The 27,403-nt window shown below is 51.9% G+C and overlaps 2 protein-coding genes and 3 non-coding genes across 8 annotated transcripts in view; 4 read left to right on the plus strand and 1 right to left on the minus strand.

Moving 5' to 3' along the window:
* LOC141978916 (uncharacterized) overlaps nt 1-8,889 on the minus strand; it is a 28,070-nt gene extending 19,181 nt beyond the window's left edge. For 2 of the 4 annotated variants that reach the window (XM_074941296.1, XM_074941295.1), the window contains exons 1-2: nt 8,721-8,889; nt 1,312-1,369 (exon numbers count right to left, since the gene is read on the minus strand). In XM_074941296.1, coding sequence (XP_074797397.1) covers nt 1,312-1,335 — 24 coding nt within the window. In that variant the 5' untranslated portion in view covers nt 1,336-1,369; nt 8,721-8,889. Of the gene's footprint in view, nt 1-1,311; nt 1,370-8,720 lie in introns of those variants that run through there. The other 2 variants (XM_074941294.1, XM_074941297.1) reach the window with 2 other exon arrangements.
* The window catches only part of LOC141978932 (E3 ubiquitin-protein ligase TRIM11-like), a 56,672-nt gene extending 32,217 nt beyond the window's left edge, over nt 1-24,455 (plus strand). The window contains exons 5-6 of the mRNA XM_074941328.1: nt 11,541-11,671; nt 23,805-24,455. Of these exons, the coding sequence (XP_074797429.1) occupies nt 11,541-11,618 (78 nt within the window). The 3' untranslated portion in view covers nt 11,619-11,671; nt 23,805-24,455. The remainder of the gene's footprint in view (nt 1-11,540; nt 11,672-23,804) is intronic.
* TRNAG-UCC (transfer RNA glycine (anticodon UCC)) lies at nt 12,108-12,179 on the plus strand. The gene has a single exon. It is a non-coding gene; the product is annotated as a tRNA-Gly (tRNA).
* TRNAG-UCC (transfer RNA glycine (anticodon UCC)) lies at nt 13,884-13,955 on the plus strand. Its single transcript has one exon. It is a non-coding gene; the product is annotated as a tRNA-Gly (tRNA).
* On the plus strand, nt 16,614-16,695 carry TRNAS-GCU (transfer RNA serine (anticodon GCU)). Its single transcript has one exon. It is a non-coding gene; the product is annotated as a tRNA-Ser (tRNA).
* Nucleotides 24,456-27,403: the final 2,948 nt, after the last annotated feature.

The raw sequence follows: 27,403 nt of genomic DNA on the forward strand, positions 1-27,403 counted from the left end.
GCTTTTTGGAAGTCCATTGGCCTTATTCTCCTGCTTTCACTCAGGTCCTTTCCTTACAGTCATGACGTCTACCATTTCATGCTCACTTTCACCCAAATTGCCTTCCACCTTCAGATTCCTGCCTAGGGCCCGACCAAAGTCACCGTCCATTTTGGTCAATTTCGCCGTCATAGGATTTTAAAAATCGTCAGTGTCATGATTTCAGATATTTAAATCTGAAGTGTCACGGTGGTGTAACTGTCAGGGTCCTGACCCCAAAAGAGTTGGGGGGGGGTCACAATGTTATTGTAGGGGGGTCATGGAATTGCCACCCTGATTTCTACGCTGCTGCTGACGGCGACGCTGCCTTCAGAGCTGGGTGGCCGGAGAGCGGTGGCTGCTGGCCGGGAGCCCGGCTCTGAAGGCAGCTGCCAGCCGCAGCGCAGAAGTAAGGACGGCGTGGGATGGTTTTGCCACCCTTCGTTCCGCCCTGCTGCCCTCAGAACTGGGCCCTCTCTGAAGGCAGCGGCGCGGAAGTGAGGGTGGCGTGGCGAGGTGGGGAGAAAGCCTGCCTGCACGTAACTGCACCGGGGTGTGTCCTTACCTGTGTGTATGCTGGAGAAAGTTCAGCCCTGAGCGGGCTTTGCAGCGTGTCTCAGCAGTCCAGTGTAAAAGGGAGCCCAGGCTGGTGGGTCAGGGGAGCTCAGTGGTACCCCAGGTCCACGTGGCACCCCCGGGGGGGAACCCGTCACACTCACTCACCCCCACCTTGCTCAGAGCACCCAGGAGGCATCGGGGTGAGGGGAGAAAGAGAGAGACCCTCACCCCTCCCAGCAGAGAGAGGGGGCAGGGGTCTTCACATTCATCACTCCCCTAATAGCCAGAGGCTGATATACAGGAGATGGAGACCCCCAGCCATGGGAAGGGACAGCCCCCAGTAGGAATCCCAACACTTCCCCCAATACCAGCAGCTGGCTATGTGGGGGGGTGTGGTGGCATCTCCCCCAGGCCGCACTGGTGGGTGCCCCCTTCATATGTCATAGCAGCCTCTGACTAGCAGGGTCATGCTCCAGCATGGGATTGTCATACAGGTTTCTAGCCCTGCCCAGGAGCTTTGCTTCCTGTTCCATGATAGTGCCATTTCCTCCCTCAATGCCCCTGGGTCTGCCCCTAGAATCTAGACCCCCAAGTCCCAGAAGGTTTGCCACACCCTGTCCCCCTCCCTCTCTCTCCCACCTCCAGACCAAACCCGCAGAAGCTCCCACCTCCGAGCTGGTTGCTGCCCCTCTCCCTCCAGCAGGGACCCACCAGCAACTGCCCCATAATCCCTACCTGAACGGGCTCCATGGCAGCCATTGCCCTTCCCTGTCCCACGGGAGGCTGGGATGAACTGAAAGAAAACATGGATGTTATTCTGCAGCCTGCCCGGGCAATAAGGGCAACTGGAGAGATTTCAGAACAGGCTTTAATTCATTTAGTTCAATCTCATGAGGTTCAACAAGGACAAGGGCAGAGTCCTGCACTTAGGACGGAAGTATCCCATGCACCGCTACAGACTAGGGACCGAATGGCTCGGCGGCAGTTCTGCAGAAAAGGACCTAGGGATTACAGTGGACGAGAAGCTGGATATGAGTCAACAGTGTGCCCTTGTTGCCAAGAAGGCCAATGGCATATTGGGCTGTATTAGTAAGACCGTTGCCAGCAGATCGAGGGATGTGATTATTCCCCTCTATTCGGCACTGGTGAGGACACACCTGGAGTATTGCGTCCAGTTTTGGTCCCCCCACTACAGAAGGGATTGTGGACAAATTGGAGAGAGTCCAGCGGCGGGCAACAAAAATGATTAGGGAGCTGGGGCACATGACTTATGAGGAGAGGCTGAGGGAACTGGGATTGTTTAGTCTGCAGAAGAGAAGAATGAGTGGGGATTTGATAGCAGCTTTCAACTACCTGAAGGGGGATCCCAAAGAGGATGGAGCTCAGCTGTTCTCAGTGGTGGCAGATGACAGAATGAGGAGTAATGGTCTCAAGTTGCAGTGGGGGAGGTCTAGGTTGGGAAACACTATTTCACTAGGAGGGTGGTGAAGCACTGGAATGGGTTCCCTAGGGAGGTGGTGGAATCTCCTTCCTTAGAGGTTTTTAAGGCCCGGCTTGACAAAGCCCTGGCTGGGATGATTTAGTTGGTGTTGGTTCTGCTTTGAGCAGGGGGTGGGACTAGATGACCTCCTGAGGTCCCTTCCAACCATGACCTTCTATGATTTCATAGCACGATTCCCCCCAGGTTCTTTCCCCGAAGACAGACGTTCTAGACTCTGCCACACAAACAACTGAAATATCCAAAACACACGTAGAAATGAGGGAGGGGGGAACTAATTACCCAAACATCTGTTGGGAAACGTAATATGAACAAACACAAAATATTCAGTGAGTCTGTGGAATGTACTGGTGACAAATTTGTTTCAGAAGATGGAAGTCGTAACAAGGGGGACAGCTACTTTAGACTGGATTCTGTCGAGCAAGGGGAAATTGGTTATGAATAGGGGCCTACCAAATTCATGGCCGTGAAAAACACATCACAGACCGTGACATCTAGTCTCCCCCGTGAAATCTGGGGTTTTGTGAGCTTTTACCCTGTACTATACAGATTTCACCAGCATTTCTCAAATGTGGGGAGTCACAAGGTTATTGTAGGGGGGTCGCAGGATTGCCACCCTTACTTCTGCGCTGCCTTCAGAGCTGGGCGGCCGGAGAGTGGCAGCTGCTGAGCCAGAGAGGGCCCAGTTCTGAGGGCAGCAGGGTGCAACGAAGGGTGGCAAAACCATCCCACGCCGTCCTTACTTCTGCGCTGCGGCTGGCAGCTGCCTTCAGAGCCGGGCGCCCGGCCAGCAGCCACCGCTCTCTGGCTGACCAGCTCTGAAGGCAGCGTCGCCGTCAGCAGCAGCGCAGAAATCAGGGTGGCCATTCCATGACCCCCCTACAATAACATTGTGACCCCCCCCCCCAAACTCTTTTGGGGTCAGGACCCTGACAGTTACACCACCGTGACACTTCAGATTTAAATATCTGAAATCATGACACTGACGATTTTTAAAATCCTATGACGGCGAAATTGACCAAAATGGACGGTGACTTTGGTCGGGCCCTAGGCAGGAATCTGAAGGTGGAAGGCAATTTGGGTGAAAGTGAGCATGAAATGGTAGACGTCATGACTGTAAGGAAAGGACCTGAGTGAAAGCAGGAGAATAAGGCCAATGGACTTCCAAAAAGCAGAGTTCAATGCACAGAGAGATCTGGTAGGTAAGGCCCCATGTGTAGAAAATCGGAGGGAAAAAGGTGTTTAGGAGAGGCGACAGTTCCTCAAAGAGAAAATATTCAAGGAGCAACAGCTAGGGTTGCTGACTGTCTAATCACACAAACCCAAACACCCTTGCCCTGCCCCCTTCCCCAAGGCCATGCCCTGCCCCTTTTCCGAGACACCTCCCCCGCCACTCCAGACCCCCCTCCCTCTGTCGCTCGCTCTCCCCCACCCTTAACTCACTTTCACCAGGCTGAGGCAGGGCACTGGGGTGCGGGCTCTGGACTGGGGGGTGGTTTGGAGTGTGGGAGAGAGCTCCAGGCTGAACCTGGGGCAGTGGGTTGGGGTGCAGGAGGGGGTTCAGGGTGTGGGCTCTGGGAGGGAGTTTGGGTGCATGAGGGGGCTAGGGCAGGGGGTGGGGGTGCAGGAGGGAGTTCTGGGTGCAGGCTCTGGCCTGGTGGCACTTACCTCAGGCAGCTCCCGGAAGTGGCGGCATGTCCGGCAGCGGCTCCTAGGCAGCTCTGCGCACTTCCCCTGCCTGCAAGCACTGGCCCCACAGCTCCCATTGGCCGCGGTTCCCTGTTCCCGGCCAATGGGAGCTGCGGAGTCGGCACTCGGAGCGGGGTCAGCGCGCAGAGACCCCCTGGCCATGCCTCCTCCTAGGAGCTGCTGGTGGACATGCTGGCCGCTTCCGGGAGCGGCGTGGAGCCAGGGCAGGTAGGGAGCCTGCCTTAGCCCCGCTGGACTTTTATCAGCTTAAAATGTCCCACATTGGCTTCAGTAGCCTCTGGGAGATAAAGCCCGATGCTGGGAGGCTCCCGGCCAAACTGGGAGAGTTGGCAACCCTAGCAACAGCAAACTATCCTGATGTGAAGGAAAGATAGGCAGAATAGTGAGAGGCCTATGTAGATCCATGAAGAAATGAAAAGCAGAAGCAGGCAGGGACAAAATCAGAAAGAGTTACACCGAGAATTTTCCCCATCGACCTAGCTACCCCCTCTCAGGGAGGTGGAGAACCAATGCTCGCAGGTGCCGGCTTCCAGCTTTCCCCAGGAGTGCTCAACCCCCACTCAGCCTCAGGCCCTGACCTCACCCCACCCCTTCCCCCAAACCCCCACCCCTGCCCTGCATCTTCCCATCCCCACCCCGCCTCTTCCCCACCCAGTTCCACTCCCTCCCCCGAGCATACCCCATGCCCCGCTCTCCCTCCCAGTGCCTCCTGCATGCTGCCGAACAGCTGACTTGAGGCAGGCGGAGATGCTGGGAGGGAGGGGGAGGAGCTGATGGGCAGGGCCGCCGGCGGGTGGGAGGCAGTGGGACTGCCCGTGGGTGCTAAGCACCCGTTAATTTTTTTTCATGGGTGCCCCGAGCACCCACAGATTCGGTGCCTATGCCAGTGGAAGAATCCCTCCCATCATCATAGATAGCGTCTTCACTGAAACATTATAGCCGTCCTGCTGTCAGGGTGTAGCAGTGTCGCCGTAACTTAAGAACATAAGAACGGCCAGACTGGGTCAGACCAAAGGTCCATCTTTCCCAGTGTCCTGTGAACAGAACAGGGAACCATCCGGTGACCCATCCCCTGTCGCTCATTCCCAGCTTCTGGCAAACCGAGGCGAGGGACACCTTCCCTGCTCATCCCAGCTAGTAACCATTGATGGATCGATCCTCCATGAATTTATCTAGCTCTTTTTTTTAACCCTGTTATAGTCTTGGGCTTCACAATATCCTCTAACAGTTCGTATGTAGACATACCGCTAGAAAGGGACATAAAAGGCAATAAGATAAGGGTTCTCAGAGCAAGAGAACAGTAAAAGAAAGTTGAGGTCCTCTACTTAGTAGGGAAGGAGAGCGAATAATAGAGGGCATCAAGGAGACTGAGGTGTTTAATGCCAATTGTTTAGCCTTCACTAAAAAGATGAATTATAACCAGACACTTTAAACAATTATAAACAATGAGGGCGAGGGAACAGAAACCAGACTAGAGAAAGAACTGATTGAAAAATATTTAGGGAAGTTAGATGTATTTCAAGCCAGCAGGGCCTGATGAAATTCATCCTAGGGTATTTAAGGAACTAGCTGAAGCAATCTCAAAACCATGAGCAATTATCTTCAGGAACTTATGGAGGACAGGTGAGGTCCCAAAGGACCTATGTATCTATCTTCAAAAAGGGGAAGAAAGAGGCTGTGGAGAAATAAAGACCATCAAGCCTTACTTCAATACCTGGAATGATACTGGAACAAATCAATTTGTAAGCACTTAAATGACAGTCGGATAACAAATTATAATCAGCATAATGACAGGTTTCAGAGTAGCAGCCGTGTTAGTCTGTATCCACAAAAAGAAAAGGAGTATTTGTGGCACCTTAGAGACTCACAAGTACTCCTTTTCTATAATCAGCATGTATTTGTCAAGAGCAAATCATGCCAAAGCAACCATTTTTCCTTCTCTGACAGGTTGATTGATCTCATGGATGAGAGGGAAGCTGCAGATGTGATATATCTTGATTTTAGTAAAGTCTTCTGATAGAGTCCCACATGACATTCTAATAAGTATACTAGGAAAATGTGGTCTAGAATGAAATTACGATAAGATAGATAAGATAAGAAGTATTTCTTCACACAAGGCACAGTCAACCTGTGGAACTCCTTGCCAGAGGATGGTGTGAAGACCAAGACCACAACAGGGTTCAAAAAAGAACTAAATAAGTTCATGGAGGATGGTCCAGCAATGGCTATTAGCCAAGGTGGACAGGGATGGTGTCCCTAGCCTCTGTTTGCCAGACGCTGGGAACAAGCGACAGGGGATGGATCACTGGATGATTCCCTGTTCTGTTCATTCCCTCTGGGGCACCTGGCACTGGCCACTGTCGGAAGACAGGATACTGGGCTAGATGGACCATTGGTCTGACCCAGTGTGGCCGTTCTTATGTTCAGGTGGGTGCACCATTTGTTGGAAGACCATACTCACAGAGTAATTATTGATGGTTCACTGTCAAACCAGGAGGTCAAATCTAGTGGGGCTCCACACGGGTCAGTGCTGGGTCTAGTACCATTCAAAATTTTCATGAATGACTTGGACAATGGACCGGATGCTTATACAACTTGGGGCTAACACCAAGCTGGGAGGGGTTGGGAGTTCTTTGGGAGACAGGATTAGAATTCAAAACGATGCTGACACATTGGAGAACTGGTCTGAAATCAACATGATGCAATGCAGTAAAGAGAAGTGGAAACTGCTACAAACACACAACTACATAAGGGGGAACAACTGACGAGGCTGAAAAGGCTCTGGGGGTTAATTTGTGGATCACAGATTAACTCTAAGTCGAACATGTGACTGTTGCAAAAAAGGCTACTTCAGTACTGGAATAGGTTACCAAGGGAGGCCATGAAATCCTCACCATTGGAAGTTTTTAAGAGCAGGTTGGACACACGCATGCAGGGATGATCTAGGTTTCCTTGATCCTGCCTCAGGGCTGGACTAGATGACCTCTCGAGGCTCATGCCAGCCCTACATTTCTATGATTCTACCCTGGGAAAATGCTTGGTCACTTTATTACAGAACAGATCCAACCCTTCTCACCAGGACTGTAAACTTGAGGGTTGTATCCTATGACTGGAGAATTGCTAATATAGTCCCTATTTTAAAGAAAGGGGTGAGGGGGAGGGAAAGTGATCCAGGACAATTCAGGCCTGTGAGTTTGACCTCAACTGTATGCAAGGCCTTGGAACAAATTTTGAGAGAGAAAGTAGATAAGGACATAGAGTAAGTGGGATAAAATACAACATGGTTTTACGAAAGATCGATCGTGCCAGACCAAACTGATCTCCTTCTTGGAGAAGATAACTGATCTTTTAGACAAAGGAAATGCAGTTGAACTAATCTACCTGGATATCAGAAGGCATTTGCGGCAGTTCCACATGGGAAAGCATTCGTTGAATTGTAGATGTGGATTAATATGAGCATTGAAAGGTGGATAAGGACCTGCTTAAAGGGGAGATTATAAGGGGTCACAGTGAACGGTGAGTTGTCAGGCCAGAGGGAGGTTACTGGTGGAGTTCCTCAGGGAATCGGTCTTGGGACCCGTCTTATTTAACATTTTTATTAATGACCTTGGCCAGAAGTGCCAACTTACTGAGTTCCCGGCGGGGTGCTCGACTCTTGCTCCATCCCAGGCCCAGGCCCCACTCCACCCCTTCCCACAAGGCCCCATTTCACCTGCCTCTTCCTGCCCCAGCTGACGGGGGGGGGGGGGCAGGCCAGCCCCAGAGCATCCACGGAGTCAGAGCCTATGACCTTGGCACAAAAAGTGGGAGTGCGTTAACAGAACTTGCAGATGACACAAAGCTGGGAGATTGCCAAGACAGAGGAGGACTGGAATATCATGCAAGAAGACCTGGATGACCTTGAAAACTAGAAATGAGATGAAATTTAATAGTGAAAAGTGCAAGGTCACGCGCGTAGGGACTAACAACAAGAGCTTTTTGTTATAAGCCGGGGACTTTTCAGAGGGAAGCAACAGAGGAGGAGAAAGACCTGATTGTACGGGTTGATCACAGGGTGACTATGAGCCACCAATGTGAGGCAGGCAGGAAAAAGGCTAATGCAGTCGTAGGATTCATCAGGCGAGGAATTGCCAGTAAAGACAGGGACGCGTTAGTACCATTATTAAGGCTACGATTTTGTCGTGAATATTTTTAGTAAACATCATGACCAAGTCACAAGCAATTAACAAAAATTCACTCAAGCTGTGACCTGTCCCGTCCCCCCCACCTGCAATGGCTGGGAGCTGAGGGGACCCACCACCCTGCGGGGCTGGGAACTGGGGTGGGGGGCCGCCACCCTGCAGGCTGGGAGAGGTCCCCCCCAGCACCCATGGCGGCTGGGATGCTGCAGGGGTCCCCCACTGCTGGCAGTGGCTGGTCAGATGTGGGGCCCCCCAATGTCACCGAGGTCTCAGGGATGGAGAGCCACTTGCGGGGAACCCGCCCCCCCACGAGCCTCAACATTTGTACCGCGGACACCTGCGTCCCTGTGCGGACACGTTGCTGACCCCTGAATAGGGGAGAAAAAGCCCCCCCGGATCTGAAGGGATTTTATCTCCACATTAAATCAGGGCGCGAAGGGCTTGCCTAGGAATGGTCCATACACACCCAGGCCCGAAGCCCAGCTCTGTGTCCAGCTTGTCTCTCCCCCCAAAAGAAGCTGGTCCAATAAAAGGGGTCCCCTCCCGTACCCTCCCTCTCCAACCAGCAGCACTGGTTCCTCCACCACCTCCGGCTTATTTGTCATCCCTTCCCTTCCTGCCACCTCCCTCCGTTTTGCTCCTGACCGGAGCTGGACCCCCGGGGGCTGTGAGGTCTGAGGACCCCCCCAGCTCTTTGCAAAGAGAGACACTTCCCTGCCTGTCACCAGCATTTCCCCCAGGTCCCTCTCACTCACCTGCAGTCTCTGGCTCAGGGGCTGGTCCCAGCTGGAGAAAGTCGCCCCCTCACCCCCCGGCTGGGCAGGGAGGGGTTAATGGCTCCCCCCCGCACAGACCCCCGCGGGAGCAGCGTCTTGCATTGCACAGCCCGGGAGCTGCCCCCGGGTTTCTGTTCTTTGTTCCCCCGGCTTCCGCCCTGGCTGGTTCCTGCCAGCCCCGGCTGCTCCAGCCCCTTCCTGGGCAGAGCCCCGCGACTCCACCCCGGGCGGCGGCCGCGCTCCGTGTGGACGGGACCGAGCCCCGTTCTCCGCCCCTGCCAGCCCCGCGGCCGCCGCCGCACTGGAGACTCGGTGAGGGGGTGGGGCTGGGCAGGGGAGGGCTATGGGGGTGTCACTGTGAAGGGAGGGGCTGTGAGGAGACAGTTCTGGGGTGACGCTGTGAGGGGGAGGGTTCTGGGGTGTCTCTGTGGGGGGAGGGGCTAGGAGGGGGAGGGTTCTGGGGTGTCTCTATGGGGGGAGGGGCTGTTGGGAGGAGGGTCCATGGGGGTGTCAGTGTGAGGTGAGGGGAGGGGAGGGGAGGGGCTGTGAGGGGGAGAGTTATGGGGTGTCTCTGTGAAGGGGTGGGGCTGTGGAGGGGAGGGTTATGGGGGTGTCATTGTGAAGGGAGGGGCTGTGAGGAGACAGTTATGGGGTGATGCTGTGAGGGGGAGGGTTATGGGCTGTCTCTGTGAGGGAGAGGGGCTGTGAGGGGGAGGCTTATGTGGTGTCAGTGTGAGGGGAGGGGCTGTGTGGGGGCAGGGTCCATGAGGGTATGACTGTGAAGGGAGGGGCTGTGAGGGGGAGGCTCCATGGGGTGTCTCTGTGAGGGGGAGGATTATGGGGTGTCTCTGTGGGGGGAGGGGCTGTTGGGAGGAGGGTCCATGGGGGTGTCAGTGTGAGGGGAGGGGCTGTGAGGGGGAGAGTTATGGGGTGTCTTTGTGGAGGGGAGGGCTATGGGGGTGTCACTGTGAAGGGAGGGGCTGTGAGGAGACAGTTATGGGGTGACGCTGTGAGGGGGAGGGTTATGGGCTGTCTCTGTGAGGGGGAGGGGCTGTGAAGGGGAGGGTTCTGGGGTGTCTCTGTGAGGGGGAGGCTTATGTGGTGTCAGTGTGGGAGGAGGGGCTGTGTGGGGGCAGGGTCCATGAGGGTATGACTGTGAAGGGAGGGGCTGTGAGGGGGAGGCTCCATGGGGTGTCTCTGTGAGGGGGAGGGGCTGTGAGGAGCAGGGTTATGGGCTTTTAGGGCACTGCAGAGCCCAGCATGGAGCTGCCACCCCTACAGGGTCCCCCGTAGTCACAAAGGGGTGTTGTGAGGTCACTGCCCCGTCCGGCCTGGGGTGGGGCAGGGCCCCCGGAACAGCCCTGTGGCGAGACTCAGCCCTTGTGGGGACTCACTGGCTGTGGAAAAGCACTTCCAGGAACTGGGATTCCCAGCTGCAGGCAAGTGTCCGGCAGAAGAAGGAGTAGATGCTTTAGGAAAGTCTGGGTGCATTGGATCGGGGGTGGGGGGAGGGTTTTCAGCAATCAGTCTGCAGTATGGCCAACCCCAAACGTTCAAAACTCACAAGATTGGCTTTAAAATCATGAGATGACATCAAAATAATCGCTTTGGGGGGGTCTTTTTATTTGTCTTCTGCTTGCTGAGCTGTTAGCGTGCCCTGGGGTCCTGTTTGGTAGCTTTCTCCACAGCCAGGAGGGCTCGAAACTTACTTTTTCTTGGAGACTGAATGCTGAAATCATCACAGAGCCAGGTGACTCTAGGAGCTGGGGCTTTACGGAAAACAATCATTCTCCTGAAACTCGTGGCAAACTCCTGAGAGTTGGCAGTGCTGAGTCTTTATTCTCGGGGATTCCCCAGAGCACTGCTCAGACAAGGCTGAAGTAGGGAGCAAAACCGCTGCCTTTCCCAAGGGTTGGCTCGGTGGCTCGGTGAGCAGCAGGGTGTCCCCAGGACCAGTCCAAGCCTGCAGGCCCCAGGAGGCAGGGAAGTCGCCTGGCTCAGGCTGGGAACGCTGGCCCCCAGAGGACTGGCCTGGCTCCCTTCTCAGCAGCAAAGAAGTCAATTCCCCCCACCCCGATAAGTCAGCCTGGAGCTAAGGGCAGAGCTGGGGGTGTCTCCTTTCACTCCCGCTGGGGAGTGCGGGGTCCCGGGGGCCTTTTGGAACTGAATTGGGGACACCAGCCTGACAGAACTGAGAGCTCAGGTTCCGACTAATCTTTTTAATAATACGATCAAATCCTTCCATCCCAGTGTCACCATCAATAGAACTGTGTCCGCCTTGTAGCTTACCAAGGGTGAAACCTAACAGCTCTTGGAATCCAGGAGAGGGGAGATGAAGCACTTGTCAGAGTCACTGCACATAGAGGAATCCTGTTGTGTTACAATCCTTGTGTCCTGGAAAAAACAAAGTGGAGTCCTTGTGGCACCTTAGAGACTAACAAATGTATTTGGGCATAAGCTTTCGTGGGCTAAAACCCACTTCTTGAACCCACCACGAAAGCTTATGCCCAAATACATTTGTTAGTCTCTAAGGTGCCACAGGGACTCCTCGTTGTTCTTGCTGATACAGACTAACACGGCTGCCCCTCTGAAACTTGTGCCCTGGCGCCGTGTGGCCATTTCCTTTCCCTCCCTTCGGAGAAAAGTTTTGTTATTTTGCACAGAAACTTTATTTCCTCAGGAGAGACCCAGGAGCGGGAGCTGCCTGCATGTACCACACACCCACTAGCAAGTGATGGATGAACACGTGTCATGGAGATGAGGTGGCCGTCCCTGTTAAAAATCATCTCTCTTCTTCAGCTCAGTGACAGCCTGCATCGTCCCCGATCCCGGCAGAGCCCCAGGCCTGGAATCAGCAACACACCCCTCTGGAGGTAGCAGGAACGAACACAAACATTTGCTTTAAAAGGCGCTGGCTCCTTCCTTCTCAGGTAAGATTTGTCATGATGGGAATTTATCTCCACGCCCAGGTCCCTTCTCCCAGACGAGGGATGGGCGTGGGGCCCCCGCCCCATCTTTCAGTCACTGTGGGAACCTGTCTGCTCAGAACTGACAGGTGGCTGCCTGTCCATCCATCCTGCTCAGTAATGACAGGTTTCAGAGTAACAGCCGTGTTACTCTGTATTCGCAAAAAGAAAAGGAGGACTTGTGGCACCTTAGAGACTAACCAATTTATTTGAGCATAAGCTTTCGTGAGTTACAGCATCCGATGAAGTGAGCTGTAGCTCACGAAAGCTTATGCTCAAATAAATTGGTGAGTCTCTAAGGTGCCACAAGTCCTCCTTTTCTTCCTGCTCATTAAATTTGCAGGAGTGAGTCATTTTGCTGGGACATGTGACACCTGGGAGAACACTTTTTTTGTCAGAGGCATTGGTGGTATAGTGGTGAGCATAGCTGCCTTCCAAGCAGTTGACCCGGGTTTGATTCCCGGCCAATGCAGGGGTGTGTTTTTGCCTTCTCTGGGATTGCTTTAATGTCCGTCACATTGTGTGATAATCATATTGTCAGTGGAATGAGAGAATTCCTGTCCCAGATCCCAGCAGGTCACTGAACACACAGCGGGGGAGGCAGGGGATGGGACTATGTAGTGAGCTGCAGGAGTCACCCTTGTGTCATTGAGAAAGTCAGAAACCAGAGGAACGTGCATCTGTAGCTCCTTGTCTTGGGCAACCAAAAGTGCAAATATAAAGTTTAGTGACAGTTTTTGCTGCTACAGATTCTTTTGTGTTCCCGTAATAATACCACAAACCAAAGTTCAGCAGCAATGTGGACACAGGCCCTTCCCTCAGCCTGAATCATCCCTTGTCGCCGCAGAGCCCGAGGACCGGAATGAGCAACATCAAACCCTGCTGTACATAGCGGGCATAAACACAAACATTTACTTTAAAAGGAGCTGTCTCCGCTAAGGGTTGTCATTCTGGTCATTTAACTTTGTTTCCCTTCTCTGAGGGGAGGGGTGGGGTTGGCGACACTGTTATGCTTATAAGAAGCACACGGGATCTTTTTCAGGGGAAAAGGCAATATGCCGTGTTTATTGAAGATCCAACAATCAGCATATGCATTTAATTACACCCCCCCACACACACACACACTGTCCCACCAGTCAATGTTATAGTTACCAGTACAGAGTTGGGATCAATCCAGTGGCCAGCTAGGTTGATCACGGGTAGGGAGGAGTCGGGTTCTGTCGGTCGTGATACGATGCTCCGGGGAAGTCTTGGCAGGATGAACCCAAAGTTTCATGGCAAGGCACCCTGTTTATATAGTGATTTTCCTTCACTGGGGCCGATGAGTTTTGCATCGTCATGCTGTAATTAATTGTTGTTTGACGAGTGCTTGTTTTTTTAAATTGAACTTTTCATTCTTTATTTTGTTCTTTTATCAAGTCTCTCAGGGAGTTATCCCATGCTGGTTTTGATCACTGCTATCTTGTCCCCATTGATAGGTGCCTGTCTCATCTTTAGAGTCGTTAATCTGCCCTCTTCTGACATCTCAGGAGGGGGTGTGTTGTAGCCTCCTGGCGCTCTTGGGGTCTGGCTCCGGTTCCTCCCTCGTACATCTGGTTCAGCTGTGGCCTTCACACTTACCTCGTAACACACATTCCTCATTCACACACACAACAGAATTGATTTACACAGAACATTTTGAACAGGAACATCAAATTGCAGTGCAAAGGAAAACCAATCACTGCATTCTTTTACTTATTTTAAAATGCTAAACCTACAGCAAAGTGGTGACCTTAAAAGGTCTGTTACTGCCTTGAAATCAGCCCAGACACAGATTCCCGCGGATGTACCTTTACCAAATGGCCCATTAGGCCATTCCTTACTGCTATTCAAAAAGGGTGGCTGGCAGGATATGATTAAATCATACACCAATACATTTCATACATGCTACATTATTATTTTTGTTATTTTTTATTTTTTTAAGCTTTATTTTAAATTATGCAGAATACCAACATAAAATCCCACTCCTACAACACCTCACCCCGGGACGTAGCACACCTCTCCCCATCTTTCAGTCACTGTGGGAACCTGTCTCTGCTCAGAACTGACAGGTTGCTGCGTGTCCACCCATCTGCTGTGCAGGAATGAATCATTTTAGGAGTACATGTGACACCTGGGACAGCTGCTTTTTGCAGTTGCATTGGTGGTATAGTGGTGAGCATAGCTGCCTTCCAAGCAGTTGACCCGGGTTCGATTCCCGGCCAATGCAGGGATGTGTTTTTGCCTTCCCTGGAATTGGTTTAATGCCAGTCACGTTCCCTATGTCCCAGATCCCAGCAGGTCTCTGAACACACAGCAGGGGATGAGACTGTGCAGTGAGCTGCAGGAGTCATCCTTGTGTCACTGGAGAAAGTCAGAAACCGCAGGAACATGCATCTAGAGCTCCTTGTCTTGGTTGCACCGTACTCAGGGGACAAAGTGCAAATGTAAAGTTTTGTGACAGGTTTTGCTGCTACCGATTCTTTTGTTTTCCAGTAACGATATCATACTGGAAGACAGGATACTGGGCTAGATGGACCTTCGTCTGACCCATTAGGGCCATTCTTATGTTCTTAAAAATGGTACAAATAATCGTATCCTTCTAGAATGTAACTTTAGCTTGTACTCACCTTAGCAGTGCCACTTAAAAAAAATTACCTAAACACAAAACTTTAGACACTCTGCAGATGAAGGTCGCTTATTTTCAAATTCTATTTTTAGTTATAGCTGTAAAGTAACTTAAAATTCGTATGAAAGTAAATGCAGTTCCAAGTATGATACTAATACCAATGATGGGGTGAATGGTTAGTGAGTCACGTACAGGATTGTGATCGGTAAACCTAAGTGCCAAAATAATTAGAAAACTAAATTCCCTTTCTTAATAAAGTAGAAAAAACCTTAATCGCATATGTTAGAATTAAGTAAATATGTTTTTTAGTGGAGTGAAAAACAATTGACTAAAATAGAGGTGTTAATGGCAGAAACACTGAGTGTTTCCATTAGAGAAAGTAAGCAGATTTTATTTATTTTTATTTATCTCTACTAAAAATAGCATACAACGTATCAAACGTGTGTTTCTGAGATCTACGGTAAAGCTCCAGGACTGATACTTCAAGGTTTGGGATTGGGAATATCTTGCTGTATTAGCTCCTGATTGCTCTAAATTGACATAGAAATTTAAAATGTGGCTTTAACTGGAGTTTGTATAGATTGTTCTTTCTTTATATAACAATTAGATACAGTGCTTCTGTCAGCTAATTCCTAAGTAGTTATCTGCAACAAAACCCTAGAGTTTTCAGGTGCCTAAGTAGCCCCTGGAATCACAGTTAAAGTCGCCCCCCCACGCTCCAAAATCGGAAACGGTGCCCCGTGAGCCAGGAGTGGCCAGAGGGCTGTGGGAGGCCGTGGGCTCTGGCAAGATGCAGCCCCGTGTGACAGAACAAAGCTCGCCCGGAGCCACAGGCCAAGTGCCAGGCGTTGCAAGCCACAGAGGTCAGGGTGGCAATGCACCATAGACCAGGCCACCTTTACTTCCACGCGGCTGTGGGCGGTGGCGTTGCCTTCAGAGCTGGGCACCCAGCCAGCCCCGGCTGCGATCGGGCTGCCTGCCAGGGCTTAGTTTGTGCCGAGGCTGAACTCTGGCACCTCTTTCAATACAAATGAAGCACTGAGGGGGAGGCAGTGGGGTCTGGAGGTGCTGGGGGTGGGGCACTGATAGGGGTCAGGGGTGAGGTCAGTGTAACTTCCCTTACTCAGAGTGTGGCTCATTCCCACCCCAGAGCGAAGTCAGTTATACTGACGTACCCAGGAGCATTGACAAGGTCTTGGTCAGTGTATAACAAAAGAGAGCTTTTCATAAACGGGAAAGGGAACGACGCATTAGTTTGGGAAAATGCGACAGTCACATTCAAAAGCTTGCAACCGTAGGCAAAAACCCCACCCCACAGGGCATTGGGCAGTGTCCTTTGCCTCAGTTTCCCACCTGGCAGTGGGAAAGTCTGACAAACGCCCATTTAACACACCTCACCCCTGTCCCTCCATGGCACCCCACTGGCAATTGGCTGTACTTTGTCCGTGCAGACCCAGCGTTCAGAGGTGTGTTCGCAGGGCTTCACCTCCCACCTCAGAAGTCTCTGGGGTTGCTGTGCAGACCTGCCGTGCTCTGAGGTTCCCCTGCTTAACCCAGGTGTTCAGTGATTTCAGCTCTTCGCGATTGCACTGGGCAGCCGGGAACCTCGCTGCCAGTACAGCTGCTGCCTGGGCTTTCCTCGCACCCCTGTCCTGACGCCAGGTCTGGGACAGAACCCCGAGAGGCGCGTATCAGTAATTCCGCTCTGCTAATCACTGAACAGAAACAACAACTCTCTCTGGAGGGTAATTAGCTTTGCCTTCAAACCCTGAACAGGGAAAGGTCAGAGCATATCTTCAGGCACAAGCCACCTCAGCAAACAGAAACACCTGCCATCCCCCCACCTTTTCCCTGGCATTTAGCATCCCTCTCCCCCTGTTCAGCGAGTCAGGCTCAGTTAGGGCGACCCCCTCAATCAGTTGTCTGCAGTCCAGTAAAAGAGAGAACCTCACCCCCCTAGCCCCTCCATCAGGGCAGGGTAAGGAATCTCTGCCGCCCTTTACTCATGCAATAAGGATAACAACATCTCAGTGATTTGTAACCCAGCGCCAGACAAAACTGGCCCTTTTGGCAAAGCAGCTCCACCGTGCTGCGTAGCTGCGGGTCTGTGCAAACATGGTTTGTTCCTGATGTCTTTCCCCCAGCTCCTCACTGGATGGGAGAGGGGAGCTCATTCAGATCCTGCTTCCACTAACAGATTTAAAAACTCCTTATTGTCCCTACCTCCCCTGGAGTTTCTGTTTGCTACTGAGCAGCTCAGATGAGGTGGCCGAGTGGTTAAGGTGATGAACTGCTAATCCATTGTGCTCTGCATGCATGGGTTTGAATCCCATCCTCCTTAGATGCATTTATTCTTCTCCCTTCCCGTCCAAACACCATCTCCTATTTGGTACAAGGACAGACCATGTTGCTTCTTGCAAACAAAAATCTTCCCAAGGTGTCAGACTGGCCTGCTGGATCCCTGCTTGAAATAAAACCAATTGAAACACAAGATTTCTAAAAGAGGTCGGGAGTCTACTTTTTATCTCAAAAGGTAACATACTCAGAACTTCCCCCAAACATCCTGGGACTTCCCCTAAAATTATTAAAATGCCCCAGTCCACAGTGAGCCCATGACAGTGAAACACAGCCAGAGTGTCTCGGCCAAACTATTCTAAAGCAGGCAAGTGAAACGTTTGTCTCTGCATTTCCCCTTGGAGAGGTTTGTTTGCCTGGGAAAACAAAATCCCCCAAATGGAAAATTCTCTGCTGTTCTGTTCTGGCCCTTTGATTTGAATGTATCATTGTTCTTCTCTTCTGGTTTCTGAATTAGTTCAGGTTTTGGTTGGCAAAAAAAAAAAAAATCAGTTTTCAATTTCTAAGCCCAAAGGGGGAAATATGATGTTGAAAATATCTGTATTATACACATACATCTCACCCCTCGGGAATTAAGAAATGAAATGCTTCAGCTCCAGTTATGGAGAGAAAAGAGAAGGTGTGTGTGTGGGGGGGGGGAAGGTGAGCAGAGCTTCCTATTTAATATGGAAATTTCCAACATGCTGTAAAATCCACAAGGCGATTCACACACAAAAACCTAGCAAGAAAAGCTCCCCGAAGGAATCAGAATCACCTGCTGCTGGGGGGGGACGACGTGGGGGCTGTGGGTCGGGATTGAGGGGCAGTGTACAGAGGAGGGGGCTGTGGGTTGGGACTGAGGGGCACTGGGAATAGGGGGGTTCTGGGTGTATGTGTTTTCCCTCTGTGCCACCCCAGCCATGCCCAGACAGCTGGCACAGCAAACCTTGAGCTAACCGCCCAATGACCACAAAATCCGTTAAGGAATGAAGGCACCCAGCCAGGTTTATTGTCAACAAAGCACGGTACTAGGATCCCACAGACTCTACCAGACCACTAAGACATATATACCCATAACAATGGACCAGCTCAGCGAACGGCGGGACTTTCTGTTCCTCCCTCGGCCAGACAGAGACAATCCCTCTGAGATACATCTTTACACCCTGATACAAACAAGTTGGAGACCCATGCTAGATCTCAGAGCTCTCAAGTTTGTTAAGGCTCAAAAGTTCAAGATGGTCACCTTATGGCTGATCATTCCAGCATTGGAACAGGGAGGCTGGTTTTCAGCCTTCGACCTCCGGGATGCCAATTTTCACATCTCAACCCTACCGGCTCACAGACAATTTCTCGGATTCACTCTGGGACCAGACCACTACCAATACAGAGTGCTCACCTTCGGGCTAGCAGCAGCCCTGAGAGTATTTTCCAAGGTTCTCTCAGGGGTAGCTGCTCATTTACACTCTCAAGGGACAATGATTTACCCATACCTGGACGATTGTCCCCTCAGAGCCCGATCTCTCCGGGAGGCTCACCAAGTCACTGGCACGATGATACATTTGTTTATGGAACTGGGTCTACCCTTCCTAGCAGGATGCGATTAATGGCCCTGCACACTTGCGTTAACCCAGCCCCAACAGTTCACTTCCCGACTCCAAACTGATTCGCAACCGCCCGGCAGACATCTGGAGTCACCAGCTTCCACACTGCTCCACAGAGAGGACAGCTCTCATTTGGCTGTCCTTGCGCCTCAGTGCTGGGGCAAGCTCCGCACACAGTTCCAGGAAGGTGGATTTCCTCATCCAAAAGTTCTGTAGCCAATACTCTTCATCCCAGACCTGCATGACGATACGATCCCACCACTCAGTGCTTGTTTCACTAGCCCAGAAGCCATGGTCCACCATGTGCAGCTCTTCCAGGAATGCCAAAAGTAATCTAACGTTGCTCCTATCCACAGCAGACAGCACGTCCGGCATGAGTTAGGAACTTCACAATTAACTGCACTGCCATTCAGGATGTCTTAATGACAGTTCGCAGAGCACTGGAGAGCATTGCGGGATCCGGCCTTTCACACAGAGATGACAGGGCCAACAGCAAACAAGGGCCATTGAAAAATCCCGTGAAACAAAGTTCTGGGGGGAAGCCAGTTGTCATGGTACATATAGGTACCAATGACATACGCAGGGATAGGAGAGAGGTCCTAGCCAAATTTAGGCTTTTAAGTAAGACCAGGACCCCCATGGTTGCATTCTCTGAAATATTCGTTGAGGTGACGCAGGTCCAGGATGGGCCGCAGTCCCCCTTTGGCTTTCGGGATTAGGAAATATCAGGAGCAAAACCCCTTCCCTCTCAAATCCTGAGGGACCTCCTCCACTGCCTCCACACGCAGAAGGGCTTCCACCCCCTGGACAAGAAGTTGCTCATGAGAAGGGTCCCTGAAGAGGGATGGGGTTGTGGGGGGGTGGAACAAAAACTGCAAGTGTACCCCGACAGTCACAGTGCTGCGTACCCAGAGGTCCAATGTTATGTGGGACCACGCAGTGTGTAAAGAAAACAGGTGGTCCAAAAACAAAAGGAGGGAAGGATCCTGGATAAAGTCTGGCACATCCTCAAAAGGCCCATCTGGACCGTCCAGGGTATCTACTCGAGCTCGACTGACAGGCTGAGGTAGAAAACAGGGGTTGGTGATGCTTATAGCCCTTCCCTGCCTCTGGGCCCCCCAAAAACCTTTGAGGCTGAGGTGATCTAAAATGATTCCTGGAGTCTGGAGGTGTGCTGGCTGCTGAGAGCTGCCGGGAGGGAGGCCTTAGCCACTGTCTTGCCCTCCTCCAGAGAACTCCTGCCTCCATTCCTGCAGCAGGGAGTCTCTGAATTGGACCAAGTTGCACAAATTAAAGTCAGACCTCCCGAGCAAGGCCTGCTGGTTCGAGATACAGAGTTGGAGGCTGCCCATAGAATAAACTTTCCTCCGGAGCGAATCCAGTCTCTTGGCCTCCTTATTTTTCGGGGTGGCGCTGGGCTGTCCCTGCCTATCCCTCTCATTGGCCACCAACACCACCCTTGACCCGGGAGGGGGAGGGGGTCTGCCAAAGGGCCTTCAGTGGCCCCAGCACAGCCTCATTAACCAGGAGGAGCACTCTGGAGGGAGCCATGCTACTGATTAGGCTGCGGGTGGACTCCTTTAGTTCCTCCACCTGCAGCCCCAGGTTCCTGGCAACCCACTGCAGGAGCTGCTGATGAACCCTGAAATTCTCTGGTGGGAGTGGGTTCGAGTGACCTGCCACGACCTCATCTGGGGACGACGATGCTGAGGAAGCCAGCACCATTGGAGGGACTGGTACTTCCTCCTCAGTCTGACCCGCCTCCATCTGGCCCATTTCGGCACCCTCGATGCTGGGGTCAGTGCCGTAATCAGTATCCGGGGCCGGGCGGGGTAGGGCCATGGACCACATCTCGGACACGACCGAGTACGATCGCTGGGAAGGGGCCCCTGGTGCATGGGGAAACCCCCATAGGTTCCAATACTGCCAATGCACAGGCCAGTAACCCAGTGGCCAAGGAGAGGCTGCAACACCAGTGCCGAAGTCTGGTGCATGCATCAGGTACTGATACCTTTTCTGTAGCACAAAGAATTCCACCTCAGACTCCTCACCTGCATACCATGGGGGAGCTGTGCCCATCTCTGCCTCCAGACCGACCTGGGGGCTTGGTGACCAATGCCAGATCAGGGACCAATGCAGCTGGGCCATGCAGCGTTTATCCTGGAAAGGTGCCAGTCTGGCGGTTCCTCCCCCACTCTGAACGCTAGGGTACAGATGTGGGGACCTGCATGAAAACCTCCTAAGCTTATCTTTACCAGCTTAGGTCAAAACTTCCCCAAGGTACAAAATATTCCACCCTTTGTCCTTGGATTGGCTGCTACCACCACCAAACAAATACTGGTTACTGAGGAAGAGCTGTTTGGAAACATCTTTCCCCCCGAATACTTCCCAAAACCTTGCACCCCACTTCCTGGACAAGGTTTGGTAAAAAGCCTCACCAATTTGCCTAGGTAACTACAGTCCCAGACCCTTGGATCTTAAGAACAATGAACAATCCTCCCAACACTTGCACCCCCCCCCCTTTTCTGGGAAATGTGGGATAAAAAGCCTCACCAATTTGCATCGGTGACCACAGACCCAAACCCTTGGATCTGAGAACAATGAAAAAGCATTCAGTTTTCTTACAAGAAGACTTTTAATAGAAATAGGAGTAAATAGAAGTAAAGAAATCCCCTCTGTAAAATCAGGATGGTAGATACCTTACAGGGTAATTAGATTCAAAACATAGAGAATCCCTCTAGGCAAAACCTTAAGTTACAAAAAAGATACACAGACAGATATAGTTATTCTATTCAGCACAATTCTTTTCTCAGCCATTTAAAGAAATCATAATCTAACACATACCTAGCTAGATTACTTACTAAAAGTTCTAAGACTCCATTCCTGGTCTATCCCCGGCAAAAACAGCATATAGACAGACGGAGACCCTTTGTTTCTCTCCCTCCTCCCAGCTTTTGAAAATATCTTGTCTCCTCATTGGTCATTTTGGTCAGGTGCCAGCGAGGTTACCTTTAGCTTCTTAACCCTTTACAGGTGAGAGGAGTTTTCCTCTGGCCAGGAGGGATTTTAAAGGGGTTTACCCTTCCCTTTATATTTATGACACGCCCCCCAAATCTCAGCTAGGGTGAAACACTGGCTGGGATTTCTTCCTGGAGCTCTAGGAAAAACAGAGTTAATAAGACACATGCCTCTCTAAATATACTACCAAGTACATAAAGACTAACAATATTTTCCACATCTCAAGGACGATTTTAACCAGTTGATTCTGGGAAACTTTCACGGGAGAGTGCATCAGCCACTTTGTTAGAAGCTCCTGAGATGTGTTGGATGTCGAAATCAAAATCTTGGAGAGCTAAACTCCACCGAAGAAGTTTTTTGTTATTTTTTTTGACGGTGTGAAGCCACTTCAGTGCAGCATGGTCGGTTTGCAGGTGGAAACGCCGTCCCCAAACATAGGGGCGTAGCTTTTCCAGAGCGTAGACAATGGTGTAACATTCTTTTTCACCAACTGACCAGTTGCTTTCCCTCTCAGACAGTTTTTTGCTGAGAAACACTACAGGGTGGAATTCTTGATCAGGTCCTTTCTGCATTAAAACTGCTCCCACACCACGCTCGGGCGCATCTCTCCATTCTTTGCACACTTCTGTCCCCAGTAGCCATGGCCAGTCTGGCCCCTTGGGGAGTGGGTGATATCGGGAGGGACATCAGGTCCTTTTCAGCCTAGAAGACTTCCAGAGTCAAGGGGGCCATCAGATGCAAGACACCATAACCGCTCCTGGGAGTCGGAGGTGGGTCCTGGATTAGGCTCAGTGTCCTTGTCGCAGACGCTGGAGGCCAACCATGGCTCCGAGGAGGACGAGTGGCTAGGCATGGATTTCACCAGGTCAGATACTCCCCGTGTGTCCTGCTCTGGCACCAAAGAGCACCCTTTTCCAGCGCCAACATCTTGTGCCTCTTCCTCGGCACCGGGGATGTAAAACGATGATGGGAAGAACAGGATGTCAGAGACACGCTATGCACTGCGGCCGAAGTGCTCGATGCTGATTCGGAGTGGGACGGCTCCGAGGACTGCCTCCATCAGTAGAGCCTTCACGCAAATGTCTCTCTCTTTCTGAGTCCTTGGTTTAAAGCCTCTGCAGATCTTCCACTTCTCCTTAACTTCAGCCTCCCCAAGGCATTTCAGACAGGCCGAATGTGGGTCGCTCACTGGCATAGGAGAAGCACGGTTTAAAACCTGGATCCCAAGGCAGGCCCAGTCCTTGGGATGACATCCCTCTAAGCTCCGGACAGCTATTTACACTCTATACGCTAAACTGGGAACTAAATGCACTAATTACAACTATCTATAACAAAACAGAGTCCAAACCATTAGTCTGGGAAACCCTTGCAAGAGCAAGAAGACATCCCAGCAACCATCACAGGTGATAAGAAGGTACTGAGGGGGGGCGCGGGGCCAGCGGCACCCCATATATTGGTGTATATGTATGAGGCTCCAGGGGGTGCTAGGGCTGACCCTATGGACACTACTAAGGGAAAAATCTCTGTGCACATGGCATGCACATGCCTAGCATGGAATCAACATGAGCAGGCACTTGAAGAAGACCTGGTTAATATCTAGAGGGAAGCCATGGCCTCTCCTCCTAGTATTAATAAAACTGGGGTGGGAGGACCTTCATTAACACAAACTTAAGATTGGCTGGTGGGATGTCACCCTTTTGCAGAATCTTAACGTCAGCAAAACTCCGACTTCTGAAACCTAGGAACTGCACTGTTCAGTTTGCTTATTTTCAGCAATGCCCCAGGATGTCATTTACACACACAGTGGCGGTGTAGCTGTGGTGGTCTCAGGATATTAGAGAGACAAGATGGGCAAGGTAATATCAAGTTGGTTCACCTTGTCTCTCTGTTAACACCCATACATTTACTCTGCCAGCCCCACAATGTCTGAGACGTGCAAGCTTTTCACCTCCATTTACAACCCTTCAAACCAGACCCCCCAGCCTCAGCTTGGCCTGACCTGGCACAACTCCTGGGCTAAGTTCCCTCTAAGCTGCCGTGGCTGGGGAGAGGACCATCACACCTGGCCCCAGCCCCGGAGCAGCCACAACCGGGGAGAGGCGCTTCTCCCCCAGCCCCAGAGCTGCCATGTGTGGGGAGAGGTGCTCTCCCCCAGCCCCAGGCTGCTACAGCGAGAGAGGACTGGGGGGGGGTCCTCTCTTCCTGCCGCAGCCCTGGGGTAGCCTGCACCCCCAAAGCCCTCATCCCCGGGCCCACCCCAGAGCCCACATCCCCAGCCAGGGCCCTCACACTGTAGGCCAAAAGCGTAATGGGGAGAAATTGTCTCGAGTAAACTGTGCTCCATTTTTCTTAATTTGTTAGCTTTGAATTAGTAAGAAGAAATTGTTTGGGTTTTATTCTTTGCTTTACATGTTAATGATTGTTTTTAGAAGGATAGATATGTTATGGCTGCAATTCTTGCTTCTGAAATTATTTACTGTTGTGTGTGTGAGTGAAGAATGTCTGGCATGCTAACAGAGAAGAGACAAGAGGTGCCAGCACTGATGGGCCAGATGGTCGAGAGGGGAGTGGAGAAGTCGAGAGGCACTAACCTTATTGTCAGAATCACCCGCATGGCAGATTGATGACCCTAAAGCAAAGGCATACACCCCAAGGACAAGATAAAAAGTGGAGCCAGAGGGACGAGATAAGAAACACCTGCGGATACTCCCAGTAGCAACCCAAAATAATGCTGATTGGGAGCAACCTTGGCTATCTTATGATTAACAGCTCTGGTGTGACACAGCAAGGTCTATAGACTTGTATGGGAACTTACTACTATAAAAGGAGGATGTATTTGCCCTAGGACTTTGGGTTTGTTCCTCATCAACATCAGAGCTTCAGACACGTCTGACAGAGATCCAGCTCCAGCTCCTCCCCTCCCTCGTGTGCAATTTCAGCTGGCCAATGGAACTGACGGAGAAATGCTATGGACTGGTAACTATAAGATCCAGCTGCAGAACCTTTTGTTGTGTGTGTATAAATGGAACCATATGCTGATTTTAATGCTTAAACTGTCCTCTCAATAAATGCGGTGTATTGACTAATCCCCTTGAAAAAGATTGCGTGTGCTCCTTATAAGCATAACACCACCCTCATACCCCAACCCTCTACCCTAGCCCTGAGCCCCATCCCACACTCTGAACCCCTTGGCCCCACCCCTGCCACACACCACTTCCATATTGGGGCACATAACAAAATTAATTCCGCACATGGATGTAAACAATTAGAGGGAACACTGCTCCTGGGCAAACCAGACAGGGGCCCAGACTGGGCCTCACCAGAACAGTGACTGCAGAGCAAGAACCCAAACACCTCCATTTCAGTGACTTCTCCCTACTTAGCCACACATCTCTCATACACACTCCCAAAAGCCTGGGTAGGGGGGATTTATTTTCCCTTGTGAAGCTCTGAGCCCCCGCCTCCCCCTGATGTAGCTGGAGCTGAGAGAGGTGGCACCCTGTGAAAACCAAAGGGTCAATTTGGAGGGAAATGATGAAGTTATGAGGTGGACTGGCTCCAACCAGAATCTCTATGGTTCCAGCCCATATTGCTTATTAAAAGAAATATGACTCAATATCTCATTTATACACTTTATTAAAAAGAACTAATCAAATCAAGAATACACATCGCAGGCTAATCTACTACAAACCCAACTCAACTAAATAAGGGTTAAACCATACAAGTAGAAAGTTGAGGTCAAATCAGTCCATCAATGAATTAATTGCATTGGAATCAACTCATCAATTTGCCAAATCATCAGATTAATACAACAGAAAACCAACCCTTATAAATCTTAAAACAGAAATGCAAAGAGGTGGTGTGACACATGACTGGAAAGAGTTAAGCATCCTGCAGGATAAATGACCCAAATTCAACCTTTAGGGACGTATTGGTAGATAATATTTGTTTTTGTGTGTTTACATTTATATTCTTAAAGGTTAGAGTTCCTGTCTATGCTGTATTCTGCTAATTCAGAGATCGAAAGGACAACTTAACATTTAAATGATCTGTAAATATTGTGATATCACTGTATTGATCTCTCTTTGACGTATGTAGCAAATCATCTGTGAATGGTGGAAAACAGGCAATTTCAATGTCCCCAAGGGTGCGTTTGCAGTATGGAAAGAAAGTCCCTGCTCGCAGCTTTCTGAACAGATCTTTGTTCTTACAGATGTGCGCGTCATACATCATCCCAGACCATCCCATGTTTATGTCAATAAAATGCCTCCGGTGATCCACCAGCTCTTGCAACACCATAGAAAAGTTTCCCTTTCTGTTTACGTACTTTGTGGCAACGTGTTCTGGTGCCAAGAGAGGGATATGCAGGCCATCTATCGCCCCACCACAGTTAGGGAACCCCATTGCGGCAAAGCAATTCAGTATGTCTTGCACATTGCCCAGAGTCACTATTCCTCCTAGCAGAAGGCGATTAATGGCCCTGCCTACTTGGATCGCAGCAACCTCCATGGTGGATTTACCCACTCCAAACTGATTCCCCAGTGATTAGCAGCAGTCTGGAGTTGCAAGCTTCCACACAGCAATCGCCACTCGCTTCTCCATTATCAGAGCAGGTCTCATTTTCATGCACTTCAGAGCCGGGGAGAGCTCCACACAGAGTTCCTGGAAAGTGGCCTTGAGCATACGAAAGTCCTGCAGTCACTGCTCGTAATCCCATACCTGCATAATGACGTGATCCCACCCGTCAGTGCTTGTTTCTCGGGACCGGAACAGCAATAGGCCATGTTCCGCTGCTGGGCAACTGCCGACAGCAACTGGGAATTGTTTCGTTCCATGGTTTCCAGCGGTGCTGCTTGAAGGACATTGTCATGTCCTTCGCGGCAGTTCCTCTCACAGCTCTGGAAACATCCTGCAGGATACAGCACGTGTGGTGTTTGCAACGCTCACCACAATAGTGCACAGGTGAGTGGAGTCCATGCTTCTCTGGAGATGGCCTACCCAAGGCTATGCCAGCCTTTTGGGAAAAAAAGGCGCAAAATACCGTGGGCTGCAGATGAAATCAGGGGCGGGAGCAAACTGCATCATGGGATGTTGAAGCCATGTTCCCAGTCACCCCGTGAGAATGTTTTGGTCCCATGAAGAAAAGGCGGACTTGTGGCACCTTCGCGACGAACCAATTTATTTGCGCGTGAGCTTTCGGGAGCTACGGCTCAGGTCAGCGGGTGCACCCCCTGGGAAGCACAGACGATGTTTGTTTCTGTGCGGCATCGCAAGCCCCCCCCCCCCCCGCCGCCGCCCCTGGGGCGGGCTGCGCCGCTCCCTGCGGGCGCTGCGCGTGAGGACGCGCTCCACCGACACGACAACCAGCCTCCCAGCTGCGGCGGTCGGATGGCGCGTTACGTCTCTCGTAAGGCCGCGGCTCTGCCAAGGGGCGGGGGACTCAAGCCCGCACCACGGGGCGCCGCCAGCCCCAGACCGCGGGGCCGCAGACAGCGCGCGGGAGGCCCCCGCTGCCGGAGACACGCGGGCGCGGCCGTTAACGGATATAATGGGGGGGGGCGGGGCCGTTAACGGATGTAACGGTCGAGGGCGGAACGCGGCGCTGTGAATGGGGGCGGGGACTGCCATACGCGGTACCGGGGGGGAGGGGAAGGGAGGGTCCGCGGGGGGGCAGGGGCGGGTCAGGCTCCGCGGGGGGGTCCCCGGGCCCGGCTCTCTCCACTGACGCAGGACGAGAGGCGGGGAAACGGCCCCCCCCACCCCGGCGCCAGCTGCGCATGCCCGGAAACTGTGGCGCGCCGGGCCTGCTGGGAGATGGAGTCTCCGCCGGCTCGCGGCGGGCGCGGCGCATGCGCAGCGCTCAGCGACGGCTGGCGCGGGGCGGCCGGGGAGGGGCGGGTTCGGCCCCTCCCCCTAGTGACGCTGCTGAGGCCGCGAACCCCCGGAGCAACGGCCCCTCCGCTCCGCCCCCTGCTCCACCCCTGTCCCCAGGGCCCCGCCCCCCGCCCCTCCCCTCCGCCAAGGCCCCGCCCCCCACTCCTTCCCTGGCCCCGCCCCCTGCTCCTTCCCTGGCCCCGCCCCCTGCTCCTCCCCTCC

The sequence above is a fragment of the Natator depressus genome, chromosome 28 (assembly GCF_965152275.1).
Source record: "Natator depressus isolate rNatDep1 chromosome 28, rNatDep2.hap1, whole genome shotgun sequence".
NCBI lineage: Eukaryota > Metazoa > Chordata > Testudines > Cheloniidae > Natator > Natator depressus.